At 38.9% G+C, this 19,882-nt stretch overlaps 1 protein-coding gene across 1 annotated transcript in view; it reads left to right on the top strand.

The window, feature by feature from the left end:
• Window positions 1-19,882, top strand: part of Shq1 (SHQ1, H/ACA ribonucleoprotein assembly factor) — a 94,826-nt gene that overhangs the window by 9,486 nt on the left and 65,458 nt on the right. The window contains exons 5-7 of the mRNA XM_020168314.2: window positions 4,564-4,676; window positions 10,896-11,023; window positions 19,671-19,825. Coding sequence (XP_020023903.2) covers window positions 4,564-4,676; window positions 10,896-11,023; window positions 19,671-19,825 — 396 coding nt within the window. The remainder of the gene's footprint in view (window positions 1-4,563; window positions 4,677-10,895; window positions 11,024-19,670; window positions 19,826-19,882) is intronic.

The raw sequence follows: 19,882 nt of genomic DNA, 5'->3' as shown, positions 1-19,882 counted from the left end.
AAGCTTAGTTTCTCTAGTTCTGTCTTTGGGTAAAGAAATAGCCATGAAGTTTCATTCACTAGTCAACTAGTCATATTTTACCAGGGTTTTGTTGTTGTTGTTATTTTAGTTTGTTTTTTGTTTTTTGTTTTTTTTTGTGTGTGTGAGTGTTGAACTCAGTGCCTCATACTTGCTAGGCAGGCATTCTACCACAGTATTTTAAAAGTATCTTTTTTTAAATCCCTAATTAAACAGAAACTGCCTTTATTTTCTCTAATGAAAAGAGCAATATAGATTCATCATAAAAAAAGTATACCACAAGCACTTAGGTATCTTGTCTTTATTAAATAAGTTAACACTTTATATAAAGAATATAGCCTTTACCTTTTACACAACTTGTGAACTTCTATAATTTGAGAGGGACAGGGGAGGTACTGGGGTTTGAACTCAGAGCCTCTGCCTTGAGCCACTCCACCACCCCTTTTTCGTGAGCTAGGGTCTTGTGAACTATTTGCCCAGGCTGGCTTTGAAATGTGATCTTCCTGATCTCTGCCTCCAGAGTAGCTAGGATTTCAGGCATGAGCCATGGGTGCCCAGCAAAATAAGAATATTTTTACTGAAACAAATTCTCTTTCACCATTCCTTCCCCTGCTACACACACACACACACACACACACACACACACACACCACACACACACACACACATACACTCTCTCACTCTCTCTCTCTCTCTCTCTCTCTCTCTCTCTCTCTCTCTCTCTCTCACTCCCCCTGCCACTTTCTGGCACCTTTGGAAAGCTGCCCTGCTGCTCAAAGTCAGGGCTGCACAACAAGCTTCTGGCGACAGCAGCTGCCAGCAGTCACAATCCTGAGTCTCTGGGTGCCAGTCCACCAAACTCCTGGGACTGCTCCTGCCAGCAGCTGTGAGATGCCAGGCCTGTTGGCCCTTTCCTTCCCTTGGCTGCCCTGGGGACCTGAGGCTTTTGTTTCTAGGAGAGCCACTGGCCAGATATGCACACAGTTCACTTTCTCTCTGTGTAGCTCAGCCTGATCTATGGTTTAAATGTACAGAAGCCTGACTGAAGTCCTCCATGACCTTTTCTTGGCAGTGCCCATCTTTAAATAGTTCAAATGACTAGTGACTATGGCAGTTCTTAAAAAAAAATGAGAGAAAAAAAAAGGAATCCTTTTCTTCCTTCTGTAGATTAACATTCTCATTCTCATTTTTAATTCCCTCCACTTAGTTGATTGATCGCTCAGACTTTTTTTTTTTGGCAGTGCTAGAATTGAGCCCAGAACTAGACAAGTGGTCTACCACTGAGCTATACCTCCAGTCCTTCCCTGGACTTTTAGATTGCCTAAACCCTTAGGCTTCAGTTTGAACAGGGCCGTGGTATATGACTATGGGCAAAACAAGCCTGGGTAGGGCTTCCATGGCCTTAAACATTCTCATTCTGTCATGTACGTGTTTTGTGTCTGTATGTGGAGGCCCTGTCAGGAAATCAGAAGAGAGAGGAGGAAGGACGGAAAAGAGCTGCTTTCTTACTCGTCAGCCCTCATTCCCATTAAAGCAGGGACTTTGTGTATGGGTTTGTTACTAAATCTCCAGTCCAGCTTCCAGACAGTGCCTAGCCCGTAACAGGCCCTCATGTACTCTTTGCTGATAAATGATTTTATGCTGACTGCCAGGCCCACTGCTAGGGACCCAGTGAAATAAAAAAAACAATAGACAAACTCTGTGCCCTCATGGAACATTCTAGTAGGAAGATAGACAATAATCATGTAAATAGCAAATAGACAAGATGATGGCAGATAGTGACAGGTGAAGGAGAAGAATGGGGTGATAGGAGAGACCCCATTGGGGATGGGACATTTTCACTGAGCTCTGACGGACGAGATGGGCACTGTAAATGCTGAGGCTTGGAGTAGGGACTGAATTGATATTTTCCAGAAGCAGACTAAAGTCTAGTGTGTGGCTTTGAGTGTCCTAGAGCCAGAGGGGATGGTAGACATGAGTTTAAGGAGAGCTATGCTGAGAGTATGGGTTTGTGCTCAGTGCGGTTAGTGTCTTGAATGCCTGTGGTTATGGGAGTCCATTTACCCTCTGAAATGTGGAGTTAGCTACCAAGCTTCACTGATTATAGTCTACTTATGACCTTACATCTGGTCCAGGTGAAATAATGAAGCGGAACTTTTTAAACACCCCTTTCCCCTTTTAATTGCTACTAGCAGGAGAGGAATGTGATGTGGAAGAAGGATGGGTACTCTGTAGGAGCAACTGTGGAGTGGGGAGACAGAAAGGAATCCGAAGTTATTGAGTATAGTAAGGCCTATACTTAATTACTAATATCATTTCATTTGATCCTTGTGATACCCTACGATACCAAATGATCGCCTCCCTTCTCTCCAACAAAAGAAAATGTCCTTGTGCTTATCCCCAGAACCTGTGAAAATGTTACATTATGTGGCAAAAAGTGCTTTGCAGCTGTGATTAAGCAAAAGCTCTTGAGATGGAGAGAGTGCCCTGGATTATCAGGTGGAGCCAGTGTAATTATAAGGTCCTTTCTTGTAAGAGGAAGGTATAAAAGAGAAGGCCATGTGATGAAGGAAGTCAAGGGAGGAATGGCACTGTGATGTAGGACTCATAGGTGATGGAATGAGGCTGTCCTCTCTGATGGAAAAGGCAGAGAAACAGACTCTCCCCTTCAATCTCCAAAAGGGTGTGAAGCCAGGCAACACCTTTATTTAACATAGTGAGATTGATGTTAAACTTTTAACCTCCAGAACTGTAAGATTGTAAATTTGAGTTGTAATAGGCAACTAAATTTGTGGTGATTTGTGACAGCAAAGGAAGCAAGAGGAAACTAGTCCCCAGTACTGTGACAGAAGTGCCATTTGACTCATTTTACATGAGTAAGCTGAGGTTCACTGAGGCTACATGACACAACTGGAGCTGGAAGTTAGATCCAGGTTTGTCTAACTCAAGTCACTCTTTATCAGACAGATTTCAGAAGTATGGTGGTAGGGAGAGGAGGGAGTATGTGAACCAAGTAGAAAGAAAAGGGGTGACACCAGGTTGATGGAGAGTGAGACTTGGAATGCAAGGGTAGGAAATAGCTCCCCTAGTAGTCTCCTTTCTGAGGTAAGTCCTGCAGGGACTGCATTAGCACTCTTGCCCAGTCTATGGCTGCAGTTGGGACTTTCAGGCAGGTGAGGAAGTGGAGGGAGAGAGGAAGAATCCACTTTGCACTGCTCAGGGAAGAGGTGTTTTTGGAGAACTCATCTCCAGAAACTCAGCAAGTATTTTTCCTTGGAAACTTTGTTGCATGCTCATTAAGCACTTTGCATCATGAGTACTTCTTTATAAATTTGGACACAGCCAGTAATCTGGCTTTTGCCAAGAATATTTGTACTAAAATATTCTAGCTATTCTAGTGGCTTCCAAAAAGGTCTCTGAACTCCTTTCAACACATTAGACTGTGTTTAGATTAAATATTGTGATGTTATTTGACCTAAATGGATAGAGGGTTATTTATTTATTTATTTACTTATTATTATGTGGAAATTTTGATTGTGTGAGGAGACGGTATCCTAGGCTCTCCCTGACTGATACAGTATAGCTCACCTTAATTTTAGTGGTTTTGCATTACAGCCATCAACTTTTAAGCATGCCTATTCAATATTAACCTATAATTCACGTGCATATCTTCCTTAATAGTTTGTCTCCACAATTCCACCAAGTTATTCCCCTTGATTCCTTTTCATTTTATATCTTTTAAGCTTCTTCCAGTTTCTGTATTTCTCCCGTGGGGTTGGTGGTAGCAATGGGAAGTTAAGGAAGGAAGGAAAAAAAGAAAAAAAGGCACAGTTTTAGGAATATTTTGCATTGTGTAAGGTTTCTTTGCTTCACAGTTGTGATTGGAAGAAAGAATGTCATATGGAATTCTGGGCAGTTTTTCTAAAACACATCTATTCTGTAGAGGATTCCACTTAGGAAACATGCTACATATTGATAAGCTTACATCTCAGTAAAGTGGATTCTTACATTTCCAAATGGAAAGCCATATTCATTTGAATTGTCCAGAAAAATTCTTAAATTGGCTCACAAAGTAGAATGTGCACAGTTTTGTGTGTATTGTCTTCCATGGTAATTCTTTTCTGAGACTAGCTGAGCTAGATTGTAGGGGGAAAGAAAAGTCTGTATGTAGATGTTGGATGCTGAGACTGCTGTACCCTTAATAGCTTGTAAGTTATAAATGGATGGAGAATTAAACAGTCCTATTTGCTTGCATGGATTTACTCCACTCTTGATTTTATGTTAAACCTTTATAGCTTTCATATATGGTAGTCTGTTTGTTGTAAGGATTAAATGAGATAATCTATGAGAAAGTTTCCAACAGGGCCTTGGGAGTAGTGGTAGGTGCTTAACACATATTTACTGGATTTTAATCTAAGTGTCACGATTTACTGATCAATTAGATTGTTCCAGTGCTTTGGCATTTTTTCCCCTCAAAATTTGATTTTCAAGTGCTAAAAATAGGAGATAGCAGTCATTCTTCTTTCTCTTTCTGGGTGGTGTTAGGATGAACTGAGTGAAGTTCTTGATGTTAAGGATCCAGATTTCACCCCTGCAGCTGAGCGAAGGCAGAAGCGACTGGCTGCTGAGCTGGCCAAATTTGATGCAGATCATTATCTGTGAGTATTCAATTTTTGGAGGGTTAAATAATTTATTTGACATTTAAAATTTTTTAAGTGTCCTTAACTGTACTAGGCATATAGGTTTTGGATTCTAGAAATGAGTGATGGCTCAAAGCCTTAATTGTCATCTAATTTAACTTACAACTGCGTTACCTCTGGGATCTTTGTTAGCTATTGCTTCTTAGTCGTTCATGTTGGCAATGGAGAACTTTTTCTTGAGTTCTTCTCACCAAGCTTAAAAACAAATAGTGAATTCATGAGAACATCGACACTTCTTTTGAGTAGACTTTATATTGTGGTTAATGGTATATGTAAATGAAGGTATAGCTCAGTTTCCTTAAGAACCTGAAGCTAGATGTATTGCATTTCTTGCTGATCCAGGGTCTTCCCTTTCATCCATTAGCACCTGTAATCAGTGATCTGTTTCAAATGCACAACTAATTATTCTTTGTGGTAAACAGAATCTAATTTTTAAGTTTCCCTATATTTTTCCACCTGTATTAATTGTGTCATTAGCCATAATGCATCTCTATCAGGCTTATATTTGCACAAGGAACTTATCTAACTGGAGATTGTACCGTCTCTCATCGGCCATGATAGCAGCACTTCACATTGTCACCTGGCCTCTGTGAATACTTAACTGTCCTAGGATGTGTAGAGAATGGGTGTTGTATGTTGATGTAGACTTCATTTACTATTCTTCCCAAGATCTGGGCCAGCAATTTCTCACCTGCTACATATGCAACTATAATCGTCACTTCCCTGTACATTTGTATAACGATTTCAGCTTATCAGGTGCTCTCATGTGATTATTTAACTCAATTTTCACAACAGATTAGGAAAGGAGGTTAAGGGACTTGCCCAAGGTCACCCTACTACTAAGTGGCTTGGCCAGGACTTGAAAAGAGACTCTCCATTTGTCACTCTGTGTTTCCTTTTTTATGTACAGTTTCATTTTAACTGCTGTTGCTCTTGTGATTAACATTCTATCTCCTGTGACACAGTGGGATACTAATTGGAATGGCAGAAATCTATCTTGTGATGTGCACATAGAATGAGTGATGTGCAGTGATGAATGGTTGAACTATTCAGCATCCTAAGGGAAGCTGGGTAAGCATGGGCATGTTACAGTTTGGAGGACATCTGAGAGATTCAACTCCATTTACATTGCCATTTCTAATTACCTTTATCTCTCCAATTGTGGTTTTAAAGGTCCACTGAAGAGTAATTTGAAGAAACCCATTTAAAATCATGCTGAATATTTAAAGTGGAAATTTCACTGTCAGCAAATTTCTCAGACTAGCATAAGCATAGAATGAGTTCGACAAGACTGAAATTTCAAGTGGGAGGTAGCTTAATTAGAAGAACTGCCTATCTCTTCTCTTCTAAAACAAGAAGAATAAGTCTGTGACCTGAGAGAATTAGGAGGCTGAAATTTATGGTTGTCAGTGTAATATCTAAGCAGCCCAATTCTCCATTTTCTGTGTTCCTTTATCACGAAGCTCATTTTCTTTAGTTGTATGCATGAAATGTTCTGTCTCTTTCTTAAGGAGTAGTGCTTACAGGAGTGGCTAAAATTTAGACCTGGGCTAAGTTGAGAGCGCATACTCAGAACACAGGGAAATCAGTTGATTATAAAGACAAATGTATACATTCCAACAGTAGATATACTTACTTTTGGATTCTTACTATTTTTAAAGTCTTTTGTTGTAAAATCTGGCTATCAGTGTGGTTTGATTTGTTTTGGTGTATTTTATAGTGATGGGCATTTAATAGATGATCAACAGAAATTGATCCACTTCTTGCAACGTATTCCTTTTGGATACTGTTTCTACACTAAAATATGTTGATATTTGAAACATTTCTTAATAACCTTTACCCTTTTACTCTTAGCCATGTTTTTGTTATTTGTCTTGCTGAGAGTATTTTTTTTCCTCATACTGTCTTTTAATTGCTGTCATGTTTTTTTACCTTACCTAATTCATAAAATCTTGCTTATTTCTTTATTTTGGAGAAAACAGTAAAAGAATTTAATCAACAATGTGAACATCTTTAAGATTTAAATAAGGGACAAAAATGATCATACCCCCATTTGGAGTACAATTTTAAATTATAATTTTTCATTATTTTGAATTTGTGTATTGATCTGGCTTAAGTATATCTCAAGTAGTAATTGGGAGGCTGGGAGTTGGATCCCATGCTTCCAATGTAGCTTTCTATTCAAAATGCCAGGCATAAGGAAAAGCATCAGAATAAAACTTCACTCATTATTTCATTTATGCTTTTATTGGTTCAGTGAGCATTTGTTTGAATGAACTGCACATCTACAATACTGTAGGCTGCAGAGATACCACGGTGAGTATGACAGGTCTCTGCACTTGTGGAGCTTAATTATGTTCTGTTGGTGGGGCATCACAACCTTTTTGTTGTGATGAAAGGCTATGAAGAAAAAACAGGTAAAGGGTGTAGAGAGTGACTGGGAATCCCATGGACTCCTCTGTTTCAGCATGTCCAAAATTGAGCTCATCATTTTACCTCTAAAGTCTTCCTGAATTTTCTCACTTGGTTGAGGTGCCTCATTTTTCACTCTGTTCACCAAGGTTAGAAAGCTGAGATTCATCTTTGACATCTTTCTTATTCCATACATTTGATTAGTCCTGAAGTTGTGCTGTTTATCTCTGTATTATTAGCTTCACTTCATCTACTTCTGACCCTCATTTGTGTCTGACTTGTTATAATCCTCTTCCAGCTGCCTAACAAGCATCTCTCCAGTCTGGCCTTCTTCAGGTCCATCAGCCACAAAACTATCAGCATGGAGGGTGATGTACTGATGTGAAAACCTGCCTCCACCTGTACTTGGTGCTCCTTGTTTAAAGTATAAGCTTCTCACTCCTTAGCATGAATCAGGAGTTCTTTGTGACCTGGATCCTGCCCACATCTTACATTGTGGCAACAATGAAGGTTTATATTTCCACACCACTTCTTTTTTTTTTTCTTTATTCATTTATTCATGTGTGTATACATTGTTTGGGCCATTTCTCCCCCCTACCCCTTCCTTCTCCCTCCCACCCCCCTTGCTTCCAGGCAGAACCTGTTCTGCCTTCTTCTCCAGTTTTGTTATGAATTTCAAAAGCAATAATATGAAAGACATAGAATTTTTGCTAGTTGAGATAAAGATAGCTATACAGAGAGATTCCTAGCATTGCTTCCTGCACATCACACCACTTCTCATACACTTCCTTTTACTGTTACTGTCTCTTTGCTAGCTCTTGATCCCCTGCCCCATTTGCCTGAAGAACTTGTCCTTGAGCCTGGGCTCAGCTATCACCCTCGTGGACCCCTCCATCTTAATATTCTCCTGTGGCAGCTCATCTTGTCTTTAACCACCTGTGCCCCATTCTGTATCTGTGCCCATGGTTCCCATTAAATTTTGGAGTCCTTATGCTCATGACTTTTATTGATGTTTGTCTCCTGGATGCTGCTGTAGAGGGCATTTCAGTGAATGCTTGTTGGATAAATGTCATTTAAAAACTTGAAAATAATTTCTTCTGTGAAGTAGGATATTTATCAGCCTCAAATTATAATCACGAAACTCCTTAATTCACAGAGTGTAGAAAGTAAACCATCACAGTTTAGATTATTGGAACTGGATTAGGGAAATTTTATTCAGAATAATCAGTTAAACAGTTTAGAGTGTCTTTTAGGGTATGGGTGAGAGACAGAAGCATCAGGAATGCTATTCTACAACCATCTTGATCCCCCTGGGGGAAAGCCATAAGTATCCTCAGTGCTCAGGTGTCCAAGGCCCTTTTCTCTCACCATGCCAGTTCCTCTGTGCAGTACTGATCTTTTCCTTGGTCTAAATGTTCATGACTCAAATGTCTTTCTCTTGAGTATCAGATGTGTATCTTTACCTGCTTGTTGGAATGATCTCCAAGTCTTGACAGGGCTTATCAAAGTCATCCTGTCCTAAGTAGAAGCCATCATTTCTCTCTTCATGTCTGTTAACTTCCTTTGCCTCTGTATTATTGTCCACTGAGTTGCTGTGGAAAATCCTGGGCACTCCCTGGACTCCTCCAATTATGTACCCCTACTTCTCAAGGGTTCCAGCTTCTAAACAGAAGTCACAGCAATCCACTCTGCTCCATTTCCACAACCATGATGCTGTTCTAGAGCACTGTTGTTTCTGCTCCTTCAGATATGTCCCTTTAAGTTGTCATTCCCTATGTAAAAGCCACTAAGCATTCACTTGGCCTTAGGGATAATTTTAACATGGTTTACAAGGTTGTTGTCCCCAACCTTTTATTTCAACTTTTCCTACTTAAATGTGAGGCCACATTTTGTAAATTTTGCCAACTCTTCTTTTGGATTACTATTCCTACCACTCTCAATGTAGCCAACTCCTATCTTTCACCTGTTGGCTTAGATAATGTTTTCTGCAGAGCCTTTGCCTATAGTCTCAATTTTATTTTGCCCCTAGGATCTTGTGATGTTATGTCATATTGTAATTACTTGATTGTCCTGTGGGACTGTAAATTCTCCAGGGTCAGCACAGTCTTTGGCTTGTCAGCATTGGAACTATTATGCCTAGCATGGCACCAAGTCATTTTTTTTTAATGAGTCACTTAGTTATAGCATGTTAGCAATTTACTCTTTCAGCTTTTCTTTTTCGAAATGAGTTTCTTAGGAAAAGCTGACATTCTAATTTGTGGATGAATCTATAGTAGAGCCTTAATTCAAAAAGAGTTTTCCAGGCTGAGCACGGTGGCTCACACCTGTCATCCTAACACTTATGAAGCTGAGGCAGGAAGATTGTGAGTTCGACATCAGCGTGAGATACATAGTGAGACCCTGTCTTAAAGTTTTCCTTTAAGGAGAAAGAGATAGCTAATAAGAAATTAGACTTTCAGGGTTAGTTTATAAAGCAGGTTACTTTATTGTAGTCTTGTGTGCCTTATGCACCTGACAAGAATGGATATGGGAAAATTAGTTTCAAGATGCTACCTCTTCAGTTTTGTCCACTATGTTATTTATTTTCTCATGCATAAAAATTAAACATTTATGCTTGTTAAAGAGTTTTGATTCTGGAGTAAGACTTAAGTGGGTTTGTATCTTTGCCAAACTTCTTAGTGGTTCTTTGAGCTTGTCCATGATACTCCACTTTTCTGGGCTTTGGTTTCTACCCATGTCAAATGAGAGTTTTAATAGTGTGCTTCCTTCCCCTTCCTCCCCGTGCTACGGTGGCCATGGGGTGAGGATTTGAGGAAATAATGGACAAAAACCACTTAGTACAGTACCCACAACACATAAAGAACTCAGGGAGTTCTCTGTGATCTTTCTGACTTTAAAAAGATTTCAGTGTCTCAGATGAAAGAAAAAGTGTTTAAGGTCATGAAACTATCAGCTAGAAAATTCCATTTATCAAAGCAGCCAATTCCTTGGGTTTCTAGCTAACTGAAATATAAAATGAATTTTTCACTACAAGTTGCACTTTGTCATATTTTCTCTAAGAATACCAATTTCCAACTTTGAATACAGGATAGTGTTATTTCTGAGTCGATGGAGAGGGATATTCTGAAAGTAGCTGTCATTTTTCTAGTTAAAACTGAGTCAGTAGAGTGCAGGGAAATTGGTTTTCTCTTGTCTTTAAAGGTTGTTTTCATGTTCTTCAATAGTTTAAAACTAAGGTAAATAAAATAGCCTGCATTTTTGTAGAAGGTATTAGCGTACATGGTGAAAAATGGTATATGTGCGTCCATAGGTGTGTAGGTGTATAGCCTCATTTAGCCTTTTTGTAGAGATGTGGTATCCTGGATTTCCTGCTCACCTGTTTTGCTTTTCTGATGGATTTGAAAGGTCTTTCTTACAACCTTGCCAAAGTCTGTGCTACTTGCAAACCTAGCATAGTTTCAGTTCCAGCCTATGTTCACATTTGTGTCATCTTCCACCATTGTGTATGGGATGCAACTTCAGGGTAGAATGGATCATCTACAAACCTCCTATTTAAAGAGATCAAAAATGCCAAGTTTGTCTTTGGCTTGCCTTTTGTTTTATAGAATTAGTAGCCACAAGGAAAATAAACAAGATGCTCAGTTTTCCTTGGAAATACACTTTGACTTAGCAGTCTGTGTTTCTAATGCAAATATGATGAGTTGAGATTTAAAAAAATAAAAGCTTGCCTGATGCAATATAACAAGCCATTCACTATTTTCCCAGAGCTGACTTCTTTGACGATGAGGCAATTGAACAGGTTTTGAAGTATGATCCTTGGTGGAATGACACATATTCAAAAATGATGGCCTCTTTGGGAGAGAATAAGAAGCAAGACGATAATGCTGCATTAGGTAAGAAACTCAAAATTAGGCTCATCTGAGTAATTTTAAAATCTCATGGTTTACCGAGTTTACTGGTAAACCCTATTATTAAGCATATGATTTTAATTGCCTCACAGAGTGAAAATATGTTTTTTGGATTGCTGATTTTGCAAATGAGATTTTCATCCTTCACTCAAAAATGCATTCAATTTAACTTTAGTTGGAAAATTCTTTTGAAGTACATTTTCCTTTAGAATTGTTGGAGTCTTCTAAAAAAACTTTTATTGATTTGTTTTTAGTAAATTTAGGGATATTAACACACTAGATGTTTGTAGTTTTAGAATGAAGTGCTTGGGAGATGCAGACATTCCTTGGTGGTAAGGACATTTGAATATTAGTAATAGTGGGGAAAGACCCAGTTCTCTTCCCTTTCTGCTGAATGAATGTGGTCTGTCCTCCTCAGTATTTTCATAAGCTGTGCCTTTCCAGAGCTGGTTGGCCAGCTTGGACAATTGAAAATTGAGCTGGGGATTTTATGAGCCAGAAGAGGTGACTGCAGTATTTAACAGTAAGCCAAATGTTACCCACAAAGAGTCCTTTCTTATGTACATATATTTTTACCACTTTCTCTGAGTGTGAGGTTGGCATATTAGAGCCATACATGAGAGTGATAACCTTTTCAGATAGATCAGGAATAAAAGTCCCATATTGTTTGACATACTGATTTGGTTTTTATTTATTTCTATGTTAGAAGTTTCAATGTTTAAATGAAACACACACATACACACAAATACACACTCACGCACACATACATTCTGAAGAACATTCAGTGGAATATAGACTTTTCCCACCCCAAGTTCCTCTGTCTTAAAATAATCACTGTTAATAGTTTTGGGTTGTTTTTAGTTAATTAATTTTTGTGCTGGTGACCAACCCCAGGGTCTTGTGCATGCTGAGCACACACTCTACCATGCAGTTATAACTCTAGCCTAGACTATTTTTAAGATATATATTCCCATATCTAAATGCTTGCTTTAAGAATTATGAGCACAAAACTTATATGTGCTCTATTCTTACCTTCTTTTTCTTATTGGATGTTACAGATCTTCCATGTTAGCATGTACAGATGTATTTCAGGCTTTTTCTTCCTGCCCACTGTCCTGTTGTGTATTTGTGTCATGAGTAGTGGATGTTTAGGTTGTTCCATTTCTGGTGTGGCTGCCTTTGTTCCTCAGTCTGAGGCAGGTATGGAGTCTTTGTGGCATCTGTTGTTTAATCCTTTCCATACTAGAGCAGTAGTCTGTTATTTGCTTTTTGTTTAAGGGTCTAGTGTAGTGCCTATTATCTAGTAGGCACTAAATAAATATTTATGGAAAAAATATTATAGTGAATATTTTTGTGGTTAAGCTTTGTTAGAATTTAGGAGATTTTTACCAGATGGAAAAATTGCTGCTGTAATTTTAGAAAACAGACAGTTGGCTCTGTTGTATAACAGAAATGATTATAACCACTCTTGATACATTTATTGTTTTCAATACATCCTGGGTTTGTATTTGATTTCAGTTTAAGAAGCCTTCAGAGACTTTCCACATTTATTGACAAATTTTCAGATGTAGTATTGTTAACACAGTTTAGGTAATTAACTGTATGACATGTACCTCTTCTCAGAAATCATGAAAGATACCAACGATGTGAGTCAGTTTCCCCAGTGTTAGAACAGTATTTTAATGAGGTGGTATGGGAGATTGGTAGTTGTGTAATTGAACTTTGTCTCCACCAGGGTGAGCTAGTTGCCCTAAAAATCAAGAGGAAACATTACCTTTGATTTAAATGCTAACTTGCCTTCCTGTGATGAATTGTAGCATGTTTTCAGTCCAGTTTTCTGTGTTTTCAGTGTTTTGAATTAGGTCTCTCTGTAATGTTAACAGGAGATGAAACTACTGATCAGTCCTTTTAACCCCTGACCTTCTTGACCCATGGCTTGGAGCTACGCTGGAACTTTGGGTGGTCAGAGTTTGCTCAGTCATTATGGTGATTCATTCTAGAAATCATCTTTCAAAATAGCAAGGGCTTGTGATGTAAGGTATAAGAACTTGAGCTGTATCAAACAGAAGGTACCTCCTCTAATATGCCAAGTATCAGGTAAAATACAGGAAAGATAGAAGCTGAATATAGGGTTGAGGTTTAACGTCTTGCTACCCCAACTTTGACCTTGTAGCTCTGGAATTCCTCTATCTACCTCAGAGTTTTCATGAGGATGGAATGAGTCCATGTGTGTAAAATCCTTAGTGTCTCATGAATGTTTGAGGATAAAACCAATGGTAAAGAACCAGGAATTGAATGACTTCTCTGTGAAGTAGCCATTTTTGTATATTTTATAAGCCTTTCAGGGAAAGTTCTTTGTTAAAGAAATTTGTCTCTCATTTTTTCTATTCAAATATATGAGACACCTAGAATTGGAGGAATACATTGAAGTGTGTTGAAGAATGGGAGAAAAGAAGTAAACCGAGAAACAAGCTTTAAGAAGTTCTGTTTGTTGAGGTTCATGATGTTGCTGTATTTCCTCCCCCTCCTTTTCCAGTCTGTCCTCCTCTGATCTCTGGCTTAACAGTGAGGGGCGGCCTGATGAATGCTGCTCATCACATGTGTCAGGTAGATATGAGTGTGGGTAAGGGTTGCGCCTTGGAGTCACCTTCATCATAACATGTTATCCTGCATTATTTGAATTTTAGACAAGCCTTAGGTGGTACACTTTGCTGCTGTCTTTGGTCGGGTTATGATTCTTGTCATATTTATTGTAGCCATGAGTTACAACAGGGAGACTGTTATTAACGTCTTCAGCCTTGTAATGATCCAGATTTTCCTCCCCAAAGACTTGTGAATGGCAGTGTTAAATGCTAAGCTCCCCTGGAGCTCTGGTTTTATGAGGATGGACTTACCACATTTCCCAAGTTGTCTTTCAGTGGTTAATCTCAGCCCAAGAGTCTTGGCACATAATTGCTTGTTATGACACCACGTAACATTTATAGTCAATGAACTTCTCAGGGACATCCTGTTTGGCACCACATCCCTTTGGTGTTTGTAGAGATAGCTGTCAGTGTCAGCTTTGAAAGTTGTAGCATGGCAGGGCTTCCCATTTAGGCTGAAGGTTTGAGTGCAGCACAGTTTCTTCTGGTTCCCTTGGTGAGTTTCCAGTACATGTGCAATGCAGTAGATAGACATACATTACTCTGAGAGGAGGCAGATTGCGGATGATTGAATCATCGGCCCAGATAAGAAAGGGATGTCTAGGAGTGGGGTTCAGAGAGGAAAGGAAGATTTAAGGGTAACAAAATCAGAAAATGTTTGGGAGAAAAAGCAACCACCTCACCAATATCTTTCCATTTTGAAAAGGGTCACTGTGCTGTCGTCAGCCATATTGATGGGGTTGTTAATGTTGGGAAGTGGTCCTGGGTCATTTGCTTCAATGAGTGGGTGCCAATTTCTTCCCCAAACATACTGAGTATTCAGCTGACTTTTGTTTCACTGTAGACTATTTTTAGAAGTATAATTAACCAAAATGTTGTGAACTATATAGCATAGCTGCTTTCTAGTGTAGCTAAATTATACAAATGCTTGACAAATGTTGCTCCTGGTGGCAGTCATCCAAGTATTGTTGGCAGTGCTGCTGCTCAGCTAGACCTGACTTTGTGAACCTCCCTTCAGCCCCTTCAGGTGATACGATTTATAGCTCTCATAAAGAGGACTTTGGGAATTCAGACTTCTGATTTCTCTACTGATTTCATGGTTTGTTATTATTGTTATTTATCCTCTGATTTCTTAGCTTGAATTTTATAAGGTAAAATGCATACATGGGCTCAGTAGGCCAAAATGAAACTTAGAAGTGCACAGAAAAAGTTGGTGGTGTTTTGAAGAGAGACTTGAGGCCGCTAGCATCCAGGAATTCAAAAGAGTACAGTCAGGTAGGCTTTCCTGTGTTATACAGCCATTGGCAGTGGCGTACAATACATTGGGCCATTGTGTTTGGATAAGAACCTACAGTGCCCGGCTCACCCTTTTCAAATCATTAAGCTCACGCAGGTATGGTTACTGAAGAATGAAGGCATGAACATGTAAATAGTTGACACTTTGTGAATGTTTCTGGCATGCTTACTTTGTGATTCAGAAATATGTGGAAGCAAAGGTCTTTATTAGTCAACTAGGGTATAAAGGCTTTTCTCTAGTGAGATAACATCATCATGAACACCTGGCACTTTCCTATTAGCTGAATTAATGAATGTCTGGAAAACTATGCTTAAGGGAATTCTGTCTCAAATCTTCTTGCTAAATACAAAGGGTTCTAAAATACTTTGTCAGGTGTACTTCCTTCAGGCAGTGACTATGTTCCTTCATGCAGTTGCCTTAAATTGAATTGCCTGAAGTGAACGAAAAGCTTTTACTTAAATTAAGGAATCTTTAAGTGAGTTCTTTAATGAGGCAATCACCACCCATTTTATCAGAATTATTTCATTTTTAAACAACCTTTAAAGAATGCTTCACTTGACACCTACCTGTATTGTTAAAGTTTTTAAAAAATACCCCTTCCTTACCTTGATGGCCAGCAAATTAAATGCATGCTTATAATTATTTGTCACTTGTATAATGCTTGTACAAATACATTAATTTTTTTTGCATAGGATTGGTAACATGGTTGAAAAAATAATTATATAAATGTTTTTCAAAACCTGTGTTTTGCATTAAGTATATTAAGGGAATACAGTCTCAAACCTTTATATTATAGTGTATTAAAAGGAGTATTGCTTCTAGTAATTTAAAATAAAAGTATTTAAGACCCGCCCCCCAGGATAGGCTGCAAAATGACTGGAAACATTTAAATAAAAAGAAGTCATGTTAAATTTAAGACTCATAAAAGTGCACAGAAGTGAATTTAGAAAATTCTATCTGAAAAGGGATGTGGTAGTCAGCTTTTTGTTACTGTAACAAAATACCTGAGATAATCTACTTAAAAATGGGAAAGCTTTATTTTGGCTCATGGTTTCTCTCCATGATCAACAGGCCTTATTGCTTTGGGGCCTGTAGTGAGACAGCACATCATGGCAGAAGTACAATTCACTTCATGGCTAGGATACAAAAGAAGGTAGGAAGGGACTAGATTTCACTATCCCCTTCGAGGGCACACCCCCGGGACCTAAGACCTCCCCTGAGGTCCCACTTCTTAAAGATTCTGCCATCTCCTAAAGCCTTTCACACATGGGCCTTGGGAGACATTTTTCCAAACCTGTGCAGGGGTTCATCATTTGTGTGTTGTCATCTTTTCCAGCTCTTGTCAAGTTGTGAAGAGGAGAAAGGCAGTCTTTACTGAGCAGAGGCAGAAAGGGACTATGTAGCTAGACAGCTAATAAGAGAATGGTTTGGGAATATTAAAAAGTATTCTGATAATTTTTTTTTCTCTGAAAAGGTGGCAGAGAGACCAGGTGTCTTTTCACAGTCCTTCTTCCTTCTTTCATTAAGAGGCCTCCTTGAGTTCCAGCTGAGCACATGACCACTCAGCCAATGACTGCATTCCCCTTCTGTCCTTGCAACCAGGTGTGGTCATGTTTCTGGGTCCTGTCTGGTTGGAAGTGATAGATGCACTTTCTGGATCTAGTCTTGAGAAGGGAGGTGCTGCTGTCTTATGTTTTGCTTTCTCAATTGGTTAGAAAATGACAAAAACCCAGAGCAGCTATCTTGGACCCATAGATGGAGGTCATGTGGGGAGGCTAATGGCCAGCCAGCCCTGTGTTGTTTACCCAGGATAGTAGTAGGAGAGAAACTTCTTATTTAAGCCTCAGGCTTTTGAATCTTTGGGGCTCTGTTTGTTACAGCATTTAGCCCATAACTTATAACCCATACATAATGGACAATTCTACCACCTGGAGAAAAAGGTTTGAAGGTCATCTTGACATTGTTTTGATGTGAAGCACCAGAAACGGAAGCAGGGTGCTCCTCTTCCTCTGGACTGAAAATCCCTTCAAGTGAATTTGAAAGTGATTGTCTGATAGGGGCTGGAAAGAAAATTATAAATTACTTTGCAAGATGAGAGGTTAATAACACTTTTATTTAGAGGTAGCTATATGTACATGTAATTAGTTTTCTTTTAAAATTGCTCTAAGGCAGGTGAAAGACCACATTTTAGTTATAATAGCTACAAACTGAGCTATTAGTTCATGCTTTTATCTGTTACTCTCTCTGTAAATCTTTCTTTGTGTGTATAATAACGAGGACCATTAGAGATACACGCCTATAATCTCAGCACTCAGGAGGCTGGGGCAGAAGGATCATGAGTTCAACGCCAGCCTGGGATACATAGTGAGACCCTGCCTCAAAAAGCAAAAAAAAAAAAAAACAAGGAATCAATAATAAGTATGTTTAATGCAAGAAGATACATAATTAAATAGCAAATTGTGTTATATGTTTTCTGGTCTATAAATATTGGAAGATTTGATGTTTAGAGACTACTTTATGATAGATTGCCTGAATCCTAGGCATCAGAAGAAACTTGGAACAACAGACTCATACTTGCCTTTATGGAAACAAAGTATTTCTGTTTTATCATAAGCATTTGAGTATTTGGACTTGGTTTGGGCTGAGTAGTCAGTATTTGGTAAAGTGGCTAATATATAGTTTTTTGTCTGTTGTCAAGAATTATTTAATTAATGGAAATGGGGAAAATTGCTGTATTCACAACAGTGACAAAAACAAAAATACTTTGAAGTAATTTTTAGCAAGAAAAGCAACAGATCTATTTGACAAAGTTACTGGTTCAATATAGTGGGAAAAATGGATTTCTGAACAAATTGTGCTGGCACAGTTAACTGTTCAACTGGAATAAACTGAAATCTTGAAACATGAAAAAACTAGCCTACAGATGGATTAAAGATTTAAGCATAGAAAATGAAACAGTAGGTCTTAAAGACACTTTGTGTACAATTCAGAGGTTAGGGAAACATTAACCAAGGCTATAAATCCACTCTAAAAAAAAAAAAGAAGATAGACTTAACTTGGCTACATTAAAAAAAGACTTCACTGGCAAAAGGTATCATAAAAAAAGTCCATAGATACATTAGATTTGGTGAGGTGGTTAGGATTTAAAAGATACAAAGAGTTCTGGAAAATTTGATGAGAGAAGCTATCCAGTAGAAAAAATTGAGCAGAACACCTTCAAATTGGTTATTCATAAGAGAGCAAATCCAGGTTGCCAACAAACCTAGGAAATAATGCTCAAAGTTTTGCAGTTAGAGGGATACTAACTGAAGTAACAGTAAGTCACCATTTTAGTTTTCTCTTGCTGTACAGCCAGTTGACACTGCACACATTCATAGTCATGCATCCAGAGTTAGGCATGCCTCTGTCAGGAGCTCAGCTGGATTTTGGAAGGCTGTTGCCAAATGTACCTTTTTTTTCTCTTTTTTAAATAGGTGTTCGTGGCCCCTTCCTTTCTAGATCTCAGTCCTCATCCAGTCTCACATAATTGTTGACAGAATTATCTTTCTGACTTCTGTAGAACTGAGGCCATCTCTTTGTTGCTGGCTCCCAGCTGAGGGCACTCTCAGGTGCCTACCCTGCAGCCTTCTCACAGTCCCCTCCTCCACGTGTCCTCTTCCCTGCTTCAAAACCAGCAAGAAAGGCCCTGACTCCAGTCCCCAATAACAGGGTGTGATCATGGCACTGACTGTCCCATCATCTTTGCCATATTTTCTTGGACAGAAGCAAGTCCCAAGCTCTATCCTTTCATAGTGATGTGTCCCCATGGGCTTCATCTTAGAATTCTGCCTCCCACAGTTCCTTTAAATCCACTGAACTGGACGTGAATGGGAAGAGTGCTCTGAGGTTTATTGCCAAGAAGGTGGGAGGTATGTATGGGAAGAGGAACTTGGTTACATGACCGTCAGAAAGGAGAGTTATTGTAGCTTTTAATAGAGTATTTTAAAAAATTTATAAATGGAATTGGCAATGTAGCTTAGTGGTAGAGTGCTTGCCTAGCATGCACAAGGCCCTAGATTCAATCCCCAGCTCTGCAAGGTTGCAGTGGTAAATTAAAAAGCACAGCAAAAAACATAAACTTTCTGAGCCAATAAATCTACTCAGAAATCTTTTATAGAAATTAGAAAGCTTCAGGACACAAGGACATTTACTGCGGCATTATTAGCAGTAGCAGAAAAATAGAAGGTAAGTAGGGGGAGTAGCTGGACGGAGTGTGGTGCATCATGGCACATTCTGCTCCTTTACAGAAGCTCACCCAGCTGCACTTGACTTGTAGGAATTTGCCAGAGCTGATGTGTGAGAGACTGTTTACATATCCACATAGGGCCACATGGGTGCGGGGAAACCATAGAATGTAAAGACTGGACTTTTAATGTGGTACTTGTTGGTAGACAGGTTTACAGGTGTGCACTGGCACACTACCATGCCCAGCTTACTAGTTGAGATTACAGGTGTGAGCCATCATGTCCAGCTGCAGATCCCTTAACAAAACTGTAAAATCTTCTTGTAAAAGTTGTTTATATATTCAGAGTTAAGTAGAAATAAATTCATTTCAATTTCTATATTCAGAGTTCTAATTCTGGCAAATCTTTCATGTTGGCGGTTTTACAAAACTGAATGGGATGTTTAATTTTCAAATGCATTTCTTTTCTAGTGTGTTTTTCTGAAGAGGAGAAATATCAACTACGAAAATTTGTCAATAAATCTTACCTGCTGGACAAGAACGCCCATCGTCAGGTGTACTACAGTTTAATTGATATCCTTCTGGCGTATTGCTATGAAATTCGAGTCACAGAAGGCGAGCAGAACGTAAGTGCACATGTCTGTGTGTATTGAGAGACACTGTGCTAAGTAAACCAAGTTAAA

The sequence above is a fragment of the Castor canadensis genome, chromosome 10, assembly GCF_047511655.1.
Source record: "Castor canadensis chromosome 10, mCasCan1.hap1v2, whole genome shotgun sequence".
NCBI lineage: Eukaryota > Metazoa > Chordata > Mammalia > Rodentia > Castoridae > Castor > Castor canadensis.
This window is presented reverse-complemented; position numbering and strand designations above follow the sequence as displayed.